Source organism: Eulemur rufifrons, chromosome 7, assembly GCF_041146395.1.
Source record: "Eulemur rufifrons isolate Redbay chromosome 7, OSU_ERuf_1, whole genome shotgun sequence".
NCBI classification, from domain to species: domain Eukaryota; kingdom Metazoa; phylum Chordata; class Mammalia; order Primates; family Lemuridae; genus Eulemur; species Eulemur rufifrons.
The window spans coordinates 190,872,422-190,889,785 of NC_090989.1; the positions used below are offsets into that span (position 1 = coordinate 190,872,422).

The following is a 17,364-nucleotide window of genomic DNA, read 5'->3' on the forward strand; positions in this document are numbered from 1 at the left end:
CTGTTGCTCTGTAAACTTACATGTGTGTTTCTTATGAAAAATAATATGCGGAGTCACCTTGCACAGTGCCACTTACACAGTGAGCCTCCGTAAACGTTAGCTGGACAGGAATCTTCATCTTGCATGTTCAGATCGCATAGATCTTGTTCTCTGAGAGCTGAGAACAGCTGTTCTCAGCTGTTGTACCAGCTTTTGTCTTGGCATTTCCCAACAGGACCCATGAAGAGCTCTCTCAGCATTTGTAGTTTGTTTTTGAGACAGAGTCTCACTTTGTTGCCCAGGCTAGAGGGCAGTAGGCAGCCTCTCAGGATTATCAAAGCACTTTATTGAGTTCCTGGGCCATGCCTGGTGCCAGGCTGATGGAATCAGGGGTGGGGTGGGGGGTGGAATGGGACACAATCTTTGCCATCCATGATCACCCTGGTCACTGTCCCATTCTGCAATTACGGAGGGGGTAAAGACGAGTCCCTGGACAATCAGGAAGTGGTGTGCTCCTGGATCCAAGCCAGGTAGTTTGTCACGTCGGTGTAGACACCTGGCTTGTTGCGGTCACCACAGCCCGAGCCCCAGCTGACAATGCCTCGCAGAGTGAGCCGGTGCTCAGCGGCCTCGTCCTCACACACCAGCGGGCCTCCCGAGTCACCCTGGGTAGGAAATACGCAGCTCCTTGTCCTCAGCCTGGGGTCTGTGCCTGACAAGCTTGGGGGAGGACGCCAACCCGAGCTAAGGCCTCACCTGGCATGCATCGGTGCCGCCCTCGAGGAAGCCGGCGCAGAGCATGCCAGGGAGGATGGCGGCTCCGTGCACGTCCGGGGTGGAGCAGCGCTCCAGGGAGATGAAGGGCACCTGCGCCTCCTGCAGGAAGCTGGAATATTCCTCCGCTCCTGCGAACCCGGAGCACCTTCGTCTCAACCCTCCTGACGACCATGACGCCCGCCGCCCGGACAATGGACCGACTAGGGTGCGCCAGGCGCTTCTAGACCCACGCGTATCCTTACTCTCCCGCAGCAAGCCCGAGAGAGAGGGAGTTGCCGCTAACTGCATTTCATAGGCTGGTAGCCTGAGGTCCAGAGTAGAGCCGGGTTCGAATGGGCGGAGCGGAAGCAGGAACCCCACTCCCACGTCCCGCCCGGTGTCTCAGAACCTGGCTCCCAAAGAGCCCGCGGGCTGCTCGAGCGCGGGGTCAGTATCCTAGTCAGCCCTTGCAGCCCAGCGCCCAGAGGGAGCCAAGGGAAACTGTGATTCTCCCTGCACCCCCAGAGATTTGGAGACCCAACAATGAGTCCCAGGCCTTGGGAGGAGCAGACTGCCGAGACAAGGGCCCTACACGTTCTCACAACCCATCGTGTCCGCGCCACCTCTCCTGTAGGCACCCTGGAGGATACCAAAGTTGCGGGCTTCTATGGCCTACCCCGGTCGCTAAAGGTCTCCCCCAGCCCCAAGCTGTTGTGCCTACCCTCGAATTGGTGGCCCCAGCCGGCCACCTGGCAGAGTGAGGCCTGGAGTTCGGCCTGTGGGGCGGCGCCGCTGGGCAAGCACACCGGCTGAACATACTCCGACAGGAGCGCACAGCTGCCGTCCGCGCTCTCCTGCAGGCGTAGCAGAGCTAACCCGGCAGAGAGGAGCGTGAGGTAGGGACGCTGGCGCCCCGAGCCCTTCCCACCCTGTCTCTCTTACCCGCGGGGGCGCCCCCACGCACCCAGGTCGTGCTGGTAGCTGACAGGCGAGAAGGCCTCGTGCAGGCGGTAGGAGCGCACGGCCAGCGTCTGGCACTGCTCACAGCTCTGGTTGTGGCGGTCCTGGCCGAGTACCACCGTCAGCTCCTCGGCCGCTGGCCTGCGGGAGGGGTGCGGGGGAGGCAGCGCGCTCGGTACCCGCAACAAGCGTTCTGGGGTGAGTCTTCCTGCTCCCGGGGAGCTCGGGAGGGGCAGGGAAGCTGGGGCACGAGCTCGGGTGTGGCTTGGAAGCTGAGCTCGGAGGGTAGGGGAGCTGGGGTCCCGGGAGAGGTGCTGGGCGGGTGGGTACTCGCCGGTCCTGCAGGCAGTGGGCCGCGGTCAACACCCAGCAGGAGCTGATGAGGCTGCCGGCGCAGAAACTGTGGCCCCAGTACAGCGCGGCGATGTAAGGATGCGCCCCGGGCAGCGCCACCAGTCCACCAACAACGCGGCTCACCGAGGACAGCCGCTTCCGGAGCCTCTGTCCGCAGCCGAGCAGCTGGGTCCTTGGCAGGGGGCTCTGCTGCTCCAGCTTAGGGAGCAAGGCTGTAGGAGGAGCCGAGGCTGAGGACAAGGAAACCCACCGCCCTGTGGCTGGAATCTAGCTCGCCCCGCGCCCTCTCTGCTCTGACTTCCCGCCCCTTCCTAACGACCTGGGGTTTGGGACTGAGGCTGGGTCTGGGTCGTGGGCTCAGGCTTCTGCAACGGCGGATGCGGGGGCAAGGGCAGGTCCTGACGCCCCGGGGGGAACCGGATCGGAGGCGCCGCCTGGACTGGGGGCTGGCACCGTGCCAGGTCGCAGTACTCCCAGCTCAACCTGTCGCCGCTCAACACGAAGCACCATGGGCGGGTGTCATTGTCCGGGTTCCTGTAACCACAAGAGGGGGCGCTGTTAGAGCGCCGGGAGCCCCAGAGGGCGGCCGGGCAGAGGGTATGCCCCGGCCCGCCCCACCCGGCGCACCGGCAAAAGGCGTGGCCGCCCAGCCCCCACTTCAGCGCTTGCTCTGCAGTCACGTTCCGGTAGGTGGTCTCGGAGGCCCACGGCTGACACCGCGCACCCGAGAGTGTCGTCCGGGCCATGCCACGGTAGCTGAGCCCGCGGCCATCATGGCAGCTCGCCTCAGTGTCTAGGGAGAGAGGAGGCTCCCTGCAGCCAACGGAGGGCTCCCTGGCAGCTGGGTCCGCCACGTTCCCCATCTCTGCAAGCCCTTCCCACGTGGGGGCTGGCCCTCTGCTTCCCCTGGGAGCCTCACTTACCCACGTCGCAGAAGGGTCCGGTGTAGCCCGCGGGGCACTGGCACAGGCGGAGGCCCTCCGCCTCTAGGCAGCGGCCCCGGTTGAGGCACGGGTTGGTGCGGCAGGCTGTGGGAAGGAGCGCGCTGAACTTAAAGACTCCGCGGGGAGCTCCCCTTGCACCCATGCACTACCTGGCCTCCCCCCGCCCCCCAGACTCTCCTCCTGACCTTTAGCCCTCCTCCCTGGCCAGTTCCCAGCCGACATGCTCACCCCCGCTGGCCAGCGGCTTGCAGTGGGCATCAGGACCCTTGCACTGGCATTTAGCCACGCCAGCCGGCTCCGATCTATACCATATCTCGTTCTCATGGAAGAACTGGAGAAGCTGAGGCTCAAAACACTTTTCTGGGGACAAAGGTGGTCAGTGGTCTCAGGAGAGCCCTGGACTGTGCCAAGTCTCTGGGGATCTAGGGACCTCTTCCATAGGTCCAGGGTGGCCCCTGTCTCCAGCGCCCCTTCCCCTAACTCTTAGCATCTCCTTACCTCTCTGGCAGTGCCTCCCAGTGAGGTGTTCTGGACAGAGACAGTGTGGGCCGTTCAGTGTGTTCACACAGGTCCCTCCTTTCTGACAGGGGCTGTGTTTGCTGCAGTGGTCTGAGACAGACACAGTGGGAGGAAGTGTAGGGAGCCTGAGTCAGACAGATGGGGGCCAAGTCCCTACCTGATCCTACTTGTCTTGAGACCTTGGTACTCCAAGTTTCCAAGCCTTAGTTTGCCCATGTGCAAAATGGGGCTACCCCCTCCCAGAACTCTCCTTTGGGCTTCTAAAGGATATGGTGGGGGGAGGGAAGGGACTGGGCCCAGAATCCCAGGTGTGGGGGGACTGATGATAACCAGGAGAGTAACTGGGGGGAAGAGAGGGCCCTGGGCCACCCGAGAGGCCGTGTGCAGCACCTTTCACTTTCTTGGGCTCTAGGCAGTATGCCCATCGCTGGTCCTGATCGAAGTTAGGGGTGGTAGCACACCTGTAGAAAGACATGAGGCTTCCCTGCTCTGTCCAGGGGCCTGGCCCACTGGAGCCCCCTCTCTCCAAGAAGAGTTCCTTGGACAGAAGGATGGGCACAGTCCATCTCTCCCAGGCCCATGCCCCAATCCCTACTGGGTAGTCTTACCAGGGCTGGGGGCCTGGCTGGCCCTTGTGGATGCATTTATGGTACAGCTGCCGGTGGTACTGGAAGGGGAAGTGGCAGGGCTCCCCAGTGACAGTGACAACTGCAGGGATAACAACACATTCCCTGAGGACTTCTCCATGCCCAACTGCCCTGGCACTGCCCCTCAGGGTCTGACTAGAGAAAGGACAGACCCTCAAAGAGATCATTGTGCATTCAAGACAGTGTCCTGCTTAAGAAGTTGGGTTCTGGAGTCAGACAACTGGAGTAGGCTACTAACTCCACCACCTGCTAGCTGGGTGACCTGCTAGCTGGGCAATTCTGCAACCCCAAGACCTGGAAGAGTGCTTGCCACAAAGTGGGTGCTTAATAAATACTTGTTGAACATTGAAGTCACTTAACCATTCTGAGCCTTGGTTTCCTCATTTATAAAATGACAATAATAATAGTATAGTCCATCTCCATCATTCACCAATTCCATATTTGAGAATGTGCCTACTTGCCAAAATTTATTTGTAAGCTCAAATCAATACGATGCTTTCAGGGTCATTGGGGGCATGCACAGAACAGTGAAAAATTTGCACATTCCCAGCGAAGGTCCAACAAGGTGACATTCTGCTGCTTCTTGCTTCAGCTTGCATATCGTAAGCACTTGTGCTTTTCATACTCTATTTAGTGTAACGTTTTTCACATTTTGTGTTTTTTGATAGTGATTTTGCTGTTGGAAATGGCCCCCGAGCCTATTGCTGAAGAGCTGTCTAGTGTTCCTAAGTGCAGGAAGGCTGTGATGTACATTGTGGAGAAATGTGTTACATAAACTTTGTTCGGGCATGAGTTATAGTGCTATTGGCCATGAAGTTGATGTTAGTGAATCAACAACATAAATATTAAATAAGATGTCCTTAGACAGAATCACACAAAATAAGGTTATATACTGATGGTTGATGCAAATGTGACCAAGAGGCTCATGGGAACCTAACAGTATTTGCAAATTCAGTGTTCATGGTGACATTATAGAACACAACTACTGCAAATAATGAGAATTGCCTGTATCTACTTCAGAGGAATGTTGTGAAGCTTAATGACATGTAAAGCCTGTAAAACACTTTAGCACAGTGGCTGGCACGCAGTACGCACTCAATAATAATTTGGAGCTATTTTGTTGTTAAAGGCATAATGGCACTTGGCAAGGGCCAAACCAGGGCCAGGACAGTAAAGGGAGATAGAGGAATCTGAGATGGACCTTTCAGATGCAAACAGGATGCACGAGGAGGGGCCCTAGGTAAGTGATTGGGCAAGACTAGGGTACCAGGGTTGGGTCAGGTGCAAGGCTGGGTGTGGGGTGAGGGGAGGAGGCTGAGGGAGTCCAGGGTTGGATTGTGCTGGGCCTTAATGTTATGCCATGGGCCCACCAGAGCAGGGTCCATCTAGGTCTCAGGCCCTGGTACATTGCATGCTCTAAGCAAATATTTAGTGCCTGGAAGAATGAAGTCAATGGGGAGCTATGGCAGGGCTTGAAGAAGGGGGAGATGGCAGGCACCCCTCATCTAAAAAGGAGCTTGATAATAAAAGCTAATATGTTTAAAGCATTTTAAAACATTTACCACACGCCAGGCTCTGGGCTGAGTGCCTCACATGGATTAACAGCTCATTTCTCATTCTCAACAATCCTAAGAGGTTTACTATTACCAGCCTCGTTTTACAGATGGGGAAATTGAAGCTTGGAGGAGTCGAATCACTCGCCCAGAGTCACCCAGCTCCCAAGCAAGGAAGCCAGGATTCAGAGGCATTTGCACTCCAGAGACCTGCTCTTGATCCTTCCCTGTGCACCAAGGGCCCTGGGCCTCTGTGTGACATGGCTGATGCCCATGAGATATACTGAGGAAAGGAAAAGAAGGGGAGAAGCTGGGGAGACCAAGGAAGACCGGCAGGAGCCAGCAGCACATACCCCAGGCATCTGCTCCAAGTCAGGCTCTTGGGCACTCAGACACAGCCTGAGCCCTGCCCTCAAGGAGCACACAGCTCACTATCACTCTGGGTCACCGGCACCCATGGGCACAAGACCCTGCACATAGTAGGCACTAAGGTCTGAAATCCAGCCAGAACTGCTCTGCAGATGAGCGTGAAGAGTGCCCAGCATCCCTGCCCTCGCTCCAAGGGCCCGAGGCTGCCCCAAGACTGCACTCTCCTCATCATACTCAGGTACCCAGGAGGAGGAGCCAGACTACTTACCCACTGTGTGCTCATCCACCTTGACCTTGTGCTCCTTGGGGGCTTTCCAAGGTGGAGCCTACATGGGAGAGAAGAAGGCAGGGAATTTGCCTAGAAAGTCATCAACTGCTCCAGATGCCATGCTAGTCCCCAGCTTCCTCTCACAGCCCAGAAATGCAGAGATTTCCTCCCGACACCTGGACCCTTCCCTCCTCCTCTCATTGTCTCCCCAAGTCTTCCTATCCCCCAGAGATGCAGGCTCTGCCCTACTATCCACCAGCACTGGTTGTCTGTCTCCTCTGCCTGGGCCTTCTGGGCCCACCTCACCTTCCCACACAGGCCTCCCCGTCACCTGGACTCACAGGTCGTGGGCAGAGGCCACAGCTGTGCTACAGACCCCCAATGCCCTCACCGAAAGTGTTGACTTCAGGTTCACCAGCAGGGACCCCAGGAGCAGCAGAGCCCTCATGGCGTCTGTCCGTTAGCCCAACTCCCGGCCCAGGAGCCCAGATCGATAGGGCCGGTCAAAGGTCTCTGAGGCCTGGGAAGTGGAGATTGGTCCAGCTGCCCTCCTGGGCCTGGTGGGGCCCAGGCTGTTTGTGGAATGCCACGCAGGGCAGCTTCCTTCATAGGCCCTGAGGGATAGGGAGTTGGGAGTTGGTGGGTGGGGACAGAATGTTGCAGAGCTGGGTTCCCACCTCTTTCCTGGATAGTGGGACTGGAAGAGGAGAAGGGACATTATTGTGTTCCAGGTCCTCATCTGGGGATAAGGGCATTAAGGAGATCAAAGAGAAGCTCCCTACACAGGGATCTTAGAGTCCATTAAGAAGTGTATTGTATTAATTTTCTATTGCTATGTAACAAATTTCCATAAACTTAGTGGCTTAAAACAATACTCATTTCTCAGTTCACAAATCTATAGGTCAAAAATCTGGTACTGCATGACCGGGTTTTCTGCTCAGGATATCCCAAAACCAAGATCAAGACTGTTCTCTGGAGGCTCTGGGGGAAGATTCACTTCCAAGCTTATTCAGGTTGTTTGCAGAATTCACGTCCTCGTGGCTGTGGACTTGCAAGCTATCAGCCAGCAGCCACCCTCAGCTCCTGGAGGCTGCCTGCGTTTTTGGCCTTGTGACCCCCTCCATCTGCAAAGCCAGCAACAGCGGCTCTCCCCTGTATTGACTCTGTCACATTGTGAATCTCCTTTGCCAGGAAAAACTCTGTCCCTTTTCAGGGCTTGCCTGATTAAGTCAGGCCCACCAAGAATAATCTCCTAACTTCAGGTCAACTGATTGGGGACCTTAATTACATTTGCAAAATTCTGTCAAAGAAACATCTAGATTAGTGTTTGACTGAATAACTGTAAGAAGGCGTGCAGGCACCATGGGGCCATCTTAGAATTCTATCAAGCCAAGAAAGCAAATGATTTCATGAGAAAAGTGATAAACCAAGGGGCACTAAAATGTATAGTTGGAGCACAAGAGAGGAAGATGAGGTGGACGTGTGCTATTTTTCCTGCCCAGCATTTGTCCTGGTTCAGTAACAATACCTTGATTTTTGTTTTAGGAACCACCCCTTCCTCACTTTCTCCACGGGCCACTAGCGCAGCCAACTCTACCCTCAGTTGTAGGGTTGGGGGTGTGACCTAGCTGTGGCCAGTCAGAGCATGGCATCTCTAGACCTCAGTGATTGGCTCAGAGATAAGCATATACACAAGTTAGGCCAATCGATGTCTGCCTTGGGAGTTTTACCAGAACTTTTGGGAAAGCAGTCCTTTCTTCCCACGGGGGTCGCTAAGCACATAGAATGTGGGCCCGGAGATGTTGATGAGCATCTTTGTCACTGTTCGGGGAGGGCCTGTCTGAGAATGCGGCCAACACATTGGAGAAGCAGAGCAAACAGGGAGGGAGGGCCAGAGGGATGCTGTGGGTGGCAGCCTCCAGGATGGTCTCCACTGGTCCCCACTGCCGGCGTTCATGCCTTTGTGTGGTCTCTTCCACATTGAGTCAGAGCTGTTCTGTGTGTCCAGTAGAATATGGCAGAAGTGAGGGTTTTTGTCTTTCTACAGGTCATAAAAGGCTTTGCAGTTTCTGCCCCAGTCTCTTTCTTGGATCGCTCACTCTGGGGGAAGCCAGCGCCATATTGTGAGGATGCACAAACAGCCCTGCAGAGAGGCCCTTGTGAGGAGAAAGCAAAGCCTCCTGCCGACAAGCAGCACCAGGTTGACAGCCACGGGAAGGAGCCACCTCAGAGGTGATTACTTCAGCTCCACCTGACATCTGGCTTGCAACCTCATGAGAGACCTCAAGCCGGAACAATCCAGCTAAGCTGCTCCTGAATTCCTGACCATCAGAAACTGTGAGAAATCATTATTAATTGTAGCCGTTGTAAACCATAAGTTTTAGGGTGATTTGTTACACATTTGCTAACTAATATTGATGGATTGATTCTCATGATGCTGGGAGCCTGGAGCCTAAAACTAGAAGTATCCTTAATGGCCGGGCGCGGTGGCTCACACCTGTAATCCTAGCACTCTGGGAGGCCAAGGTGGGTGGATCGTTTGAACTCAGGAGTTTAAGACCAACCTGAGCAAGAGCGAGACCCCGTCTCTACTAAAAATAGAAAGAAATGATCTGGACAACTAAAAATGTATAGAGAAAAATTTAGCCGGGCATGGTGGTGCATGCCTCTAGTCCCAGCTACTTGGGAGGCTGAGGCAGGAGGATCGCTTGAGCCCAGGAGTTTGAGGTTGCTGAGAGCGAGGCTGACGCCACGGCACTCTAGCCTGGGCAACAGAGTGAGACTCTGTCTCAAAAAATTTTTAAAAGAAAAAAAAAAGAAAGAAAAGAAATAAGAAGTATCCTTAAGACTTCTCAGTTACATGAGCCAAAAAAACAAATTTGAGTAGACTCCTGTCACTTTCAATTAAAGGAGTCCTAAGTGATACAAAGTAATTTATGGGAAATGAAGACAGAGTGCAGCAATTTATTAATTCTGCTAGAAGAGAAGACGTCTATGGAAGCCTTCGTGGAACAGAAACACAGCAAGAGGAGGGGCACCTTTTCAACCATGGCGTCAAAGGTAACATGTTGATATGACAACTGTTAAGTTGATGATGAAACTGAAGTTATGAGGCGTACAGATGAGCTCATTAAAGTGAAAGCACCTTTGTTGGTTCTATTTTTTTTTTTTTTTTTTAAGAGACAGGGTCTTGTTCTATTGGTCCAGCTGGCTTCGAACTCCTGGGCTCAAGTGATTCTCCTGCCTCAGCCTCCTGAGTAGCCAGGACTACCGTGTGCACCACTGCACCCAGCTCTTTGTCAGTTCTTAATTGCACCTGAGTATAGACCTTGGCCCTAGGGCCAGTCCCACATTGGCTCCTTCCTCCTGGGGAGAAGCCAGCTCTCCCTCTGAATGGATGGGACCTTTTGAACAAGTCTTCACGATGCACACAGGTTTGCAGGCACCCTGAATAATACAACTAACTGCACAGAAGCCTGAATGCAGCCTGTCAAATGAAGAATGTGGTGAGCACAGAGTGCCTTGCAGGGAGTGTGAGATGAGGTGTGAGGTCCATCAGGAATTTGGATGTTGCATTTATTCTCCCTTCCTCTTCCTAGTCTCTCAGTTTCTTTTTGTGAGTCACCCCTCCCTAGTTGTGTGGTGAAAGGCTACTTTCTAGAGACTATCTCCCACCGTGGAAGGCTAATGGACCAGATCAACCTCTCCCTACAATGGCATAACCAGAAGGTTCTAAACTCACCCCATGGGTGTTCTCTCCCAGTACTCTGAATCCTGATCAAGCCCCACAAGGGTGGCAAGAAAAGTTGGAGGTTTGGTATTGCACGACCTGTGCCCTGACCAGATTGTCCCTCCTACATGGCATAAGTTAGGATGCCTTCCAAAAACCAAGCTTGCACAATAGGGAAATTCAAATTCATCCTTTCATGTCACAAGAGGTCTGGAAAGACGGGCTCCAGGAACAGTGCTTTCACTGGTTTAACAATTTCATCAAGAACCCAAGTTATTTCTCTTTTTGTTTGTCCTCAGTGTGCAAAGCTTCAGGCTGACCCCTCATGGTCACAGGATGGCTGCCACAGCTCCAAGAAATCATACCTAAACTCACTAGTGTTCAAGAGAAGGAGAGGCACCTTCCCTTCCACTAGCTCTTTCTTAGGAATGAAGAAACCTTCCTCAAAAAATCCTAAGCAGGCTTCCCCTCATGGCTCATTGGCCAGAACTGGGTCACATGACACTCCTCTGTCTCTGGCAAGGATAAGGAGATCACCATAACTGGCTTAGACGATTAACCCTGGAGCTAGGTCAGAAGCATGTGAGGTAAAGTGGCCACCAGAACAGAACTGGGACTCTGCAAACAAGGTGGAAACCCTCAGCATCTGCTCAAGGGACATCACTGCTTCCTGCTTCCTCACCCTTCTGTGGCCCTTCGTTCCTGCCCATCTCCAAGCCTACTCCTTCTCCCTGAGGCTGTGCAACCCTGAGGGCCTTCTCAGAAAGTACCTTTTGTTTAAGTAGCTAGAGTCATTTTCTGTTGCTTGCAGCTAGGAACACTCTGTCTTCCTCATGCTTCCAGCCTAGTTAGCCACCCAGTTCTGTTCATTCCACTGCCTAAATATTTCTCAGATCTCTCCACCTCTCTCAATTCCTACTGCCTCTTTCTTTTACTTCCAGAAAATTCAAGGTGGCTACAGCTATGGAACATAATTTGAGAGCCTGTGATGAACGTCTGTCCTTTCCCCTGTTTAGCATTCCTTCTTCCTTCTTCTAGTAATGGCCCTTAATGTTTCTTTGGAGAATCACCTATCCCTTCCCGCCATCAATATTCATAAAATAAAGTTTACCCCATCCCTTGGCTAAGAGTGGAGTGGGCATGTGACCCAGACCTGGCCAATCAGAATACCATCTCTCTCTCTATCCTCAGTGAATGGTTCAAAATGAACACCAGACCCAAGTCAAACCAATGAGAGGCAGCCCCAGGATTTTTGCTGGCATCATCAAGCTAAAGGTTCCCCTCTCCCCTCTCCCTTCTCCCCTTTCCCCCTCTCTCACCCCTCCCTCTCCCTCTCCCTCTTTCTTAGAGACAGGGGTCTAGCTCTGTATTTTTTGTAGAGATGGGGTCTCGCTCTTGCTCAGGATGGTCTTCAATTCCTGGCCTCAAGTGATCCTCCTGCCTTGGCCTCCCAAAGTGCTGGGATTACAGGCATGAGCCACTGTGCCTAAGACTTTCTCTTTCCATAAAGGTTGCCACATTCCTAGCAAATGAGCCTGGAGCTCCTGGCACTCATCTTTAACATCTCAGAGGGAGAACCTGCCCGAGAACAAAGATAACACAGACTGAAAGCAAGCCATGGTATAGGAAGGACAGATTTTGAATGACACCTTTGGAGATCCAGGATGCAGACACTTGAAGTCAGAACCACCACCCATACTTTGCAGTTACTTGTACCAATAAACTTCCTTGTTTGCCTAAGCCAATTTTAGTTACAACCCAAAGTCCTAACTGATGCAAGAGTTCATACACTGTTACCAGGAAGTTCCTAAAACAAAACAAACCCCTCACGATTAGCTGTGTAAGTCAGTAGCTTAAAGGACAGAAAAATAATGACCTTAGAGGCAGGATGGGGAAGTGTTGGACTTGAGTCAGGAGACCTGCCAATGTCATCTTGGCCCCTGCCCCCCAGCGTGATGATGGGTAAGGAGCTCAGCCTCTCTGGCCCTGAATCGCCACTCCTCTTTGGTGAAGGATGGGCACTCACGCTGTCTGGCTGACTTGTGGGGGTATTTGAATGGGAATGCCAGTAAAAAGGCAGAGCCTGGTGTATGGGTGAAGCTCAATCCATAGAAGTTTACGAAGAAAAGAAACTCCCTTGTGGACACACTCTTCTCAACAATTTCTGCACACCTGCCCCCAGTTCTCTCTGCACATCTGGGTGTCTTCTGTCAACTGCTTCAGACAAGAGCAGAAAGGCGCCATCTCCTCTCCCTGGCTTCTGTCTTTCTCCAGCTGGACTGTGGGCACATGGGATGAGAAACCATCACGCTCTGCTCACAGTGTCTGGGTATGCACAGATACATACCAACCCCACTCCTCTTTAGCAGAGACTCGGGCATAGATTTCAAGAGGTTGCAGAACTGCCTGTTCAAAGAGAAGTTTAGGGGATCAGAAGGTACCCAGCCCACCATCCTTCACACCTCGGTTGTTGGCACTGTTGTCCCCCGAGTCACTCAGGCAGTCACAATGGAGCCTTCACACAAGTAGAAGCCATCCCTTCCTCTAGACCAGCGCCTTCCAGCAGAACTTTCTCTGACGATGGAAGTGTTCTCTGTGTTGTCCAATACAGTAGCCACTAGTCACACGTGGCTATTGAGCACTTGAAATGTGGCCAGTGTGACTGAGGAACTGATTTTTTATTTTATTTAATTAATCATTTAAATAGCCACATGTGGCTAGTGGCTGCTTGTGTTGGACAGCGCAGCTCCGGACAGATGCGGAGAGAAGGTCAGCGTGTGGCTGCTGGTGTGCACTGAGCGAGAGGGAAGGGGCAGGAGACGATGTGGAGAGAGAAGCAGGGGCCTTCGCGGGTCATGGGGAGCAGTGTGGGTTTATTTTGTAAGTGTAATGGGAAGTGTATTAGTTACCTATTGCTGCATAACAAATTGTCCTTCAAATTTAGCAGCATAAGAGGATAAACATTGGCCAGGCACAGTGGCTCATGCTTGTAATCCTAGCACTTTGGGTGGCCGAAGCAGGAGGATCACTTGAGGCCAGGAGTTTGAGAACAGCTTAGGCAATATAGAGAGACCCCCATCTCTACAAAAAAATAAAAAAAAAAAATTAGCTGTGTGTGGTAGTACATGCCTGCAGTCCCAGCTACTCCAGAGGCTAAGGCAGGAGGCTTACTTGGGCCCAGGAGTTCGAGGCTGCAGTGAGAGCTGTGATTGCACCACTGCACTCCAGCCTGCTGGGCAATGGAGCAAGACCTGGTCTCTAAGAAAAAAAAAAAAAGAAGAAGAACAAACATTTACATGTCACAGTTTCTGCGGGTGAGGAACACGGGCACTATTTCACTGGATGCCACTGGATCAGAGTCTCTCCCAAGGCTGCATCGGAGGGTCGGCCAGGGCTGCAGTCATCTCGACTGGCAGAGGCCCGCTTCTAAGTCCACTCACAAGGTTGTGGTCAGGCCTCAGGTCGTTCTTGGCTGCTGGCTGGCGACATCACCTCCCTGCCTCATAGCTCTCTCCCATGTCACCACACGGCAGCTGGCTTCCCTCAGGTTGAGCCGGCAAAGGAGTGAGAGAGGGTACCTACAATGATAGCCACAATCTTTTAGTCACCTGCTCCTGGAAGTGAGATTCCATCACTTTGGCCTCATTCCTCTCATCAGAAGTGAGCCAGTAGGTCCAGCCCACACTCAAGGGTGTTAATACCAGGAAGCAGAGATCACGGGGGCAACCTTAGAGGTCGTCCACCACAGGAAGCCACTGGAGAGTTCTGAGCAAGAAGAGATAGACAGTCAGGTTGATTGTTTTAAAAATAGGCAATCCAGTCACCTGATACAAGACTAAAGTTTCAAAAGGATATAGGATGGAAAACCTCTCTCCCACCCCTGTACCCAGCCACTTAATTCCCCCTTGCCAGAGAGCCAAGCAGCCTTTCTGGTGCCTCATGGCCTTCCAGAGGCAAATAGATGAGCAAATTTGTTTGTGACGGTTGTCAGTGTTGTTCAAATAGTTCCAACTATTCTCCTTCCAGGCCTGCAGTATCTATTGTACACAACAAACCCGCCACACTTATTTTATTGTGCTCACAAATTGTGCAGGTTGGGAACTCAGGTAGGACTCAACAGGGAGGGCCGGTCTCTGCTCCACAATGCCAGGGGCCTCAGCTAGAGACACCTGCATGGCCAGGGGCTGGAATTGTCTGCAGGTTTCTTCACTCATATGTCTGGAGCTTAGGGACTGGAAGGCTGGGCTCGGCTGGGATTGTCAACCACAGTCCGCTGTGGCCTCCCTCATGTGTGGCCTCTCTGTTCGGCTTGGGCTTCTCACAGCAGCAGCTGACCCTGAGGGAACAGCCCAAGAGAAACCTTCTGGAGATCAAGCATTTTGGGAGATCCAGGCTGCATGACCTTTTCCGACCTAGCCTCAGACCTCACTCTGCACCATTTCTACCATATTCTACCGATGACAAGAGAGTCACTAAGGTCAGAACAAATTCAAGGGGAGGAAATTAAACTCTCTCTCTTGATGTGGGGTATCAAGGTCACAGTGCAGAAGTGCCTGTGGGATGGAAGTGTATTGCTACACTCGTCTTTGGAAAATGCCATCTGCCATAGCAGTGTTGAACCGCCCCAGCCCTCTAAAGTCAGCTGTGACCATGTGCTTTGACCAGTGAAATATAAGCAGAAACGACTTGTGTCACTTTTGAGTGCAAGCTTTAAGGGCTATTGTATGGGTTACCACATTTCCCATTTCCCTTTTTTCTTTAAGGCAAACACGAAAATGAGGTTTATTGAGGAGAGAAAGATAGGATTATAGAACAAGAGAAAGATATAGGTTTACAGAGTGTGAGACATATGCCACAGGTGACAACTGGACCCATTGTCGCAGCAAAGGAGCTAAAGGAAGGGAGAAGTGCCCCATTTCCTTTTACTGTCTGCCACTGTAGAAGCACAAAGTGTGATGAAGCCGCTATGGTCCCAGGGCCAAGTGACTACTGTGTCTATTTAGAGCCGCCCACCCGCCAACAACCTGTGTTGGACATGTGGTGTACATGAGAAATAAACTTTTGTTTTAAGTCACTGAAACCTGGGGATTGTTTGTTACTGCAGCATAACCTAGCATATCCAGACCCTTCTTACACAAATGGTAGCAAATCTTACACACTGTTTGCACCTTGATTTTTTTCATTTAACAATATTTTCAAGATTGTTTATATCAGTAAATGAATACCCTCACACTTTTTTAAATAGCTGCATAGTATTCCTGTGTATGAAAGGACCACATGTTACTTAACCTGTCTATATTAAGGACAATTAGTGCAATTCATCTTTTCAAACAATGCTGCAATAAATCAACTTGAGCATTTCTTATTTTGCTTGAATGCAATGATTTATAGGATAAAGTCCTAGAAGTGCATATCTCAGATGGTTGGTGGCAGATTTCCTGTTTAAAAGAGATCACTCGGCCGGGCGCGGTGGCTCACGCCTATAATCCTAGCACTCTGGGAGGCCGAGGTGGGAGGATTGCTTAAGCTCAGGAGTTCAAGACCAGCCTAAGCAAGAGTGAGACCCCATCTCCACTAAAAATAGAAAGAAATTAGTCAAACAACTAAAAAGAGAAAAAAATTAGCTGGGCATGGTGGTGCGTGCCTGTAGTCCCAGCTACCCAGGAGGCTGAGGCAGGAGGATCACTTGAGCCCAAGAGTGGGAGGTTGCTGTAAGCTAGGTTGATGCCACGGCACTCTAGCCCAGGCAAGAGAGTGAGACTCTGTCTCAAAAAAAAAAAAAAAAAAAAAGAGAGATCACTTTGGGCCAGGTGCGGTGGCTCACGCCTGTAATCCTAGCACTCTGGGAGGCCGAGGTGGGTTGATCATTTGAATTCAGGCGTTCGAGACCAGCCTGAACAAGAGCGAGACCCCATCTCTATTAAAAAATAGAAATAAATTAGCCAAACAACTAAAAATATGTATAGAAAAAAATAACTGGGCATGGTGGTGCATGCCTATAGTCCCAGCTACTCGGGAGGCTGAGGCAGCAGGATTGCTTGAGCTCAGGAGGGTGAGGCCAGCCTGGGCAACATAGCAAGACCCCATCTCTTAAAAGAAAAAAAAAATCACTTTGGCTATAGGTGGAGAATGTCTTGAAGAAGCAAAACCTGAGAGTCATGAGTTATGCCTTCCTCTCTTCACCCCTTGTCAATTGCCAAGTCCTATTCATTCCAGTTCCATAGGGCACCGTCATTCCTCTCTCTAATGGTTCCTCCTAAAAAGTCTCCCACTTGTCTTAAGATACTTGGCTGCAAACAGCGAAGCCAATTCTGGGTAACTACGCAGACAAGGAACTGACTGGACAGTTTCTGGGGTGCTTGCTGAATTCCCCTCCCCAAGAAGGGCCTGGCTTTGACCATCTCCCCTCCCCCACCTCCACATGAATTCTAAATGATCCCCCAGTGTCTAGTGTTGATCACTTGCTCCAGATTCAAAGACCTGGTTGGAAACATTGGAATCATGCTCCAGCTAACCAGACACCTGGGAGAGGAAATTCTGCCTCCCCTCTTTGATTTCCTTAGTGGAAGGCAGAACCTGCCTCTGTATCTCATAGGATATCTTCCAAAGGGGAAGGTGTTCAGATTCTGGGCACTAAAACAAGTCAGCCCCCCAAGCCCTGACCCATAGCTTATCTTCCATAGTGCAGCTCAGAGCTCTCTGTGAAAGCAAATCAGATCACACTACTCCTCAGCTTAAAACCTCCTTGACAGCTCCCCACTAACCTCAAAAGGAAGTCCAAACTCCTTACTTGACTTCCAAGTACCTCCCTGATCCAGGCCCCTCCTAAGGCCTCAGCCTCACTTCTTGCCCCTCATGCCCACCACTCCGTGCATCTTTAAACTCTCCCAAGGCTCTGCCCTCAGGTGCTGAATGCATGAGCCCTTCCTGTCTTCCTCTACAGGTCTTTGAACATGTAATAGCCCTCTGTCCAGAAGGTTCTTTCTCTCCCCACTCTAATGACCTCAAAACCTGCATATTCTCACTTAACCCTCAGATTTCACTTGGACACAACAACCTTCACCAAGTGAGGTACCTGCCCAATATCCCACTGGCCACTGGGTTTACCTTTTTCAAGGTACTTATCTTAACTCTCAAATGTATCCTAGATCCATCCACTTTTCTCCATCTCCATGGCCACCTTGTTATTCTAAGCCACCATCATCTCTCTCCTGGAGCTCTATAGCCTCCTGGCTGCTCTCTCTCAGCTTCCACTCTTGGCCCCCCAAGAGTCCACCAGTCAGTG

The 17,364-nt window shown here is 51.9% G+C and overlaps 1 protein-coding gene across 4 annotated transcripts; it reads right to left on the bottom strand.

The window, feature by feature from the left end:
- Positions 1-304: 304 nt before the first annotated feature.
- F12 (coagulation factor XII) lies at positions 305-6,882 on the bottom strand. 4 transcript variants are annotated; one of them, XM_069476194.1, is made up of 14 exons: positions 6,741-6,881; positions 6,350-6,407; positions 4,121-4,220; positions 3,903-3,973; positions 3,492-3,602; positions 3,222-3,353; positions 2,973-3,077; positions 2,677-2,842; positions 2,366-2,583; positions 2,030-2,261; positions 1,700-1,836; positions 1,457-1,606; positions 736-884; positions 305-644 (listed from the first exon to the last, which is right to left on the bottom strand). In XM_069476194.1, exons 1-14 carry the CDS (start codon positions 6,795-6,797, stop codon positions 477-479), a joined length of 1,854 nt encoding a protein of 617 aa, XP_069332295.1. In that variant the 5' UTR covers positions 6,798-6,881; the 3' UTR covers positions 305-476. The 4 variants fall into 4 exon arrangements, with proteins under 4 accessions (XP_069332295.1, XP_069332294.1, XP_069332296.1 ...); XM_069476193.1 differs by having other exon boundaries at positions 2,369-2,583; positions 6,741-6,880; XM_069476195.1 differs by lacking the exon at positions 1,457-1,606 and having other exon boundaries at positions 2,369-2,583.
- Positions 6,883-17,364: the final 10,482 nt, after the last annotated feature.

What these genes read in the sequence shown, in the direction of transcription:
- F12 (XM_069476194.1), bottom strand. Translation starts at nt 6,797, where the DNA reads ATGAGGGCTCTGCTGCTCCTGGGGTCCCTGCTGGTGAACCTGAAGTCA. An exon ending in CGGACCCTTCTGCGACGTGG is followed by an intron (nt 2,843 to 2,972) that starts GTAAGTGAGGCT and finishes CTCTCTCCCTAG; the next exon opens with ACACTGAGGCGAGCTGCCAT. An exon ending in CAGCTACCAGCACGACCTGG is followed by an intron (nt 1,607 to 1,699) that starts GTGCGTGGGGGC and finishes CTGCCGGGTTAG; the next exon opens with CTCTGCTACGCCTGCAGGAG.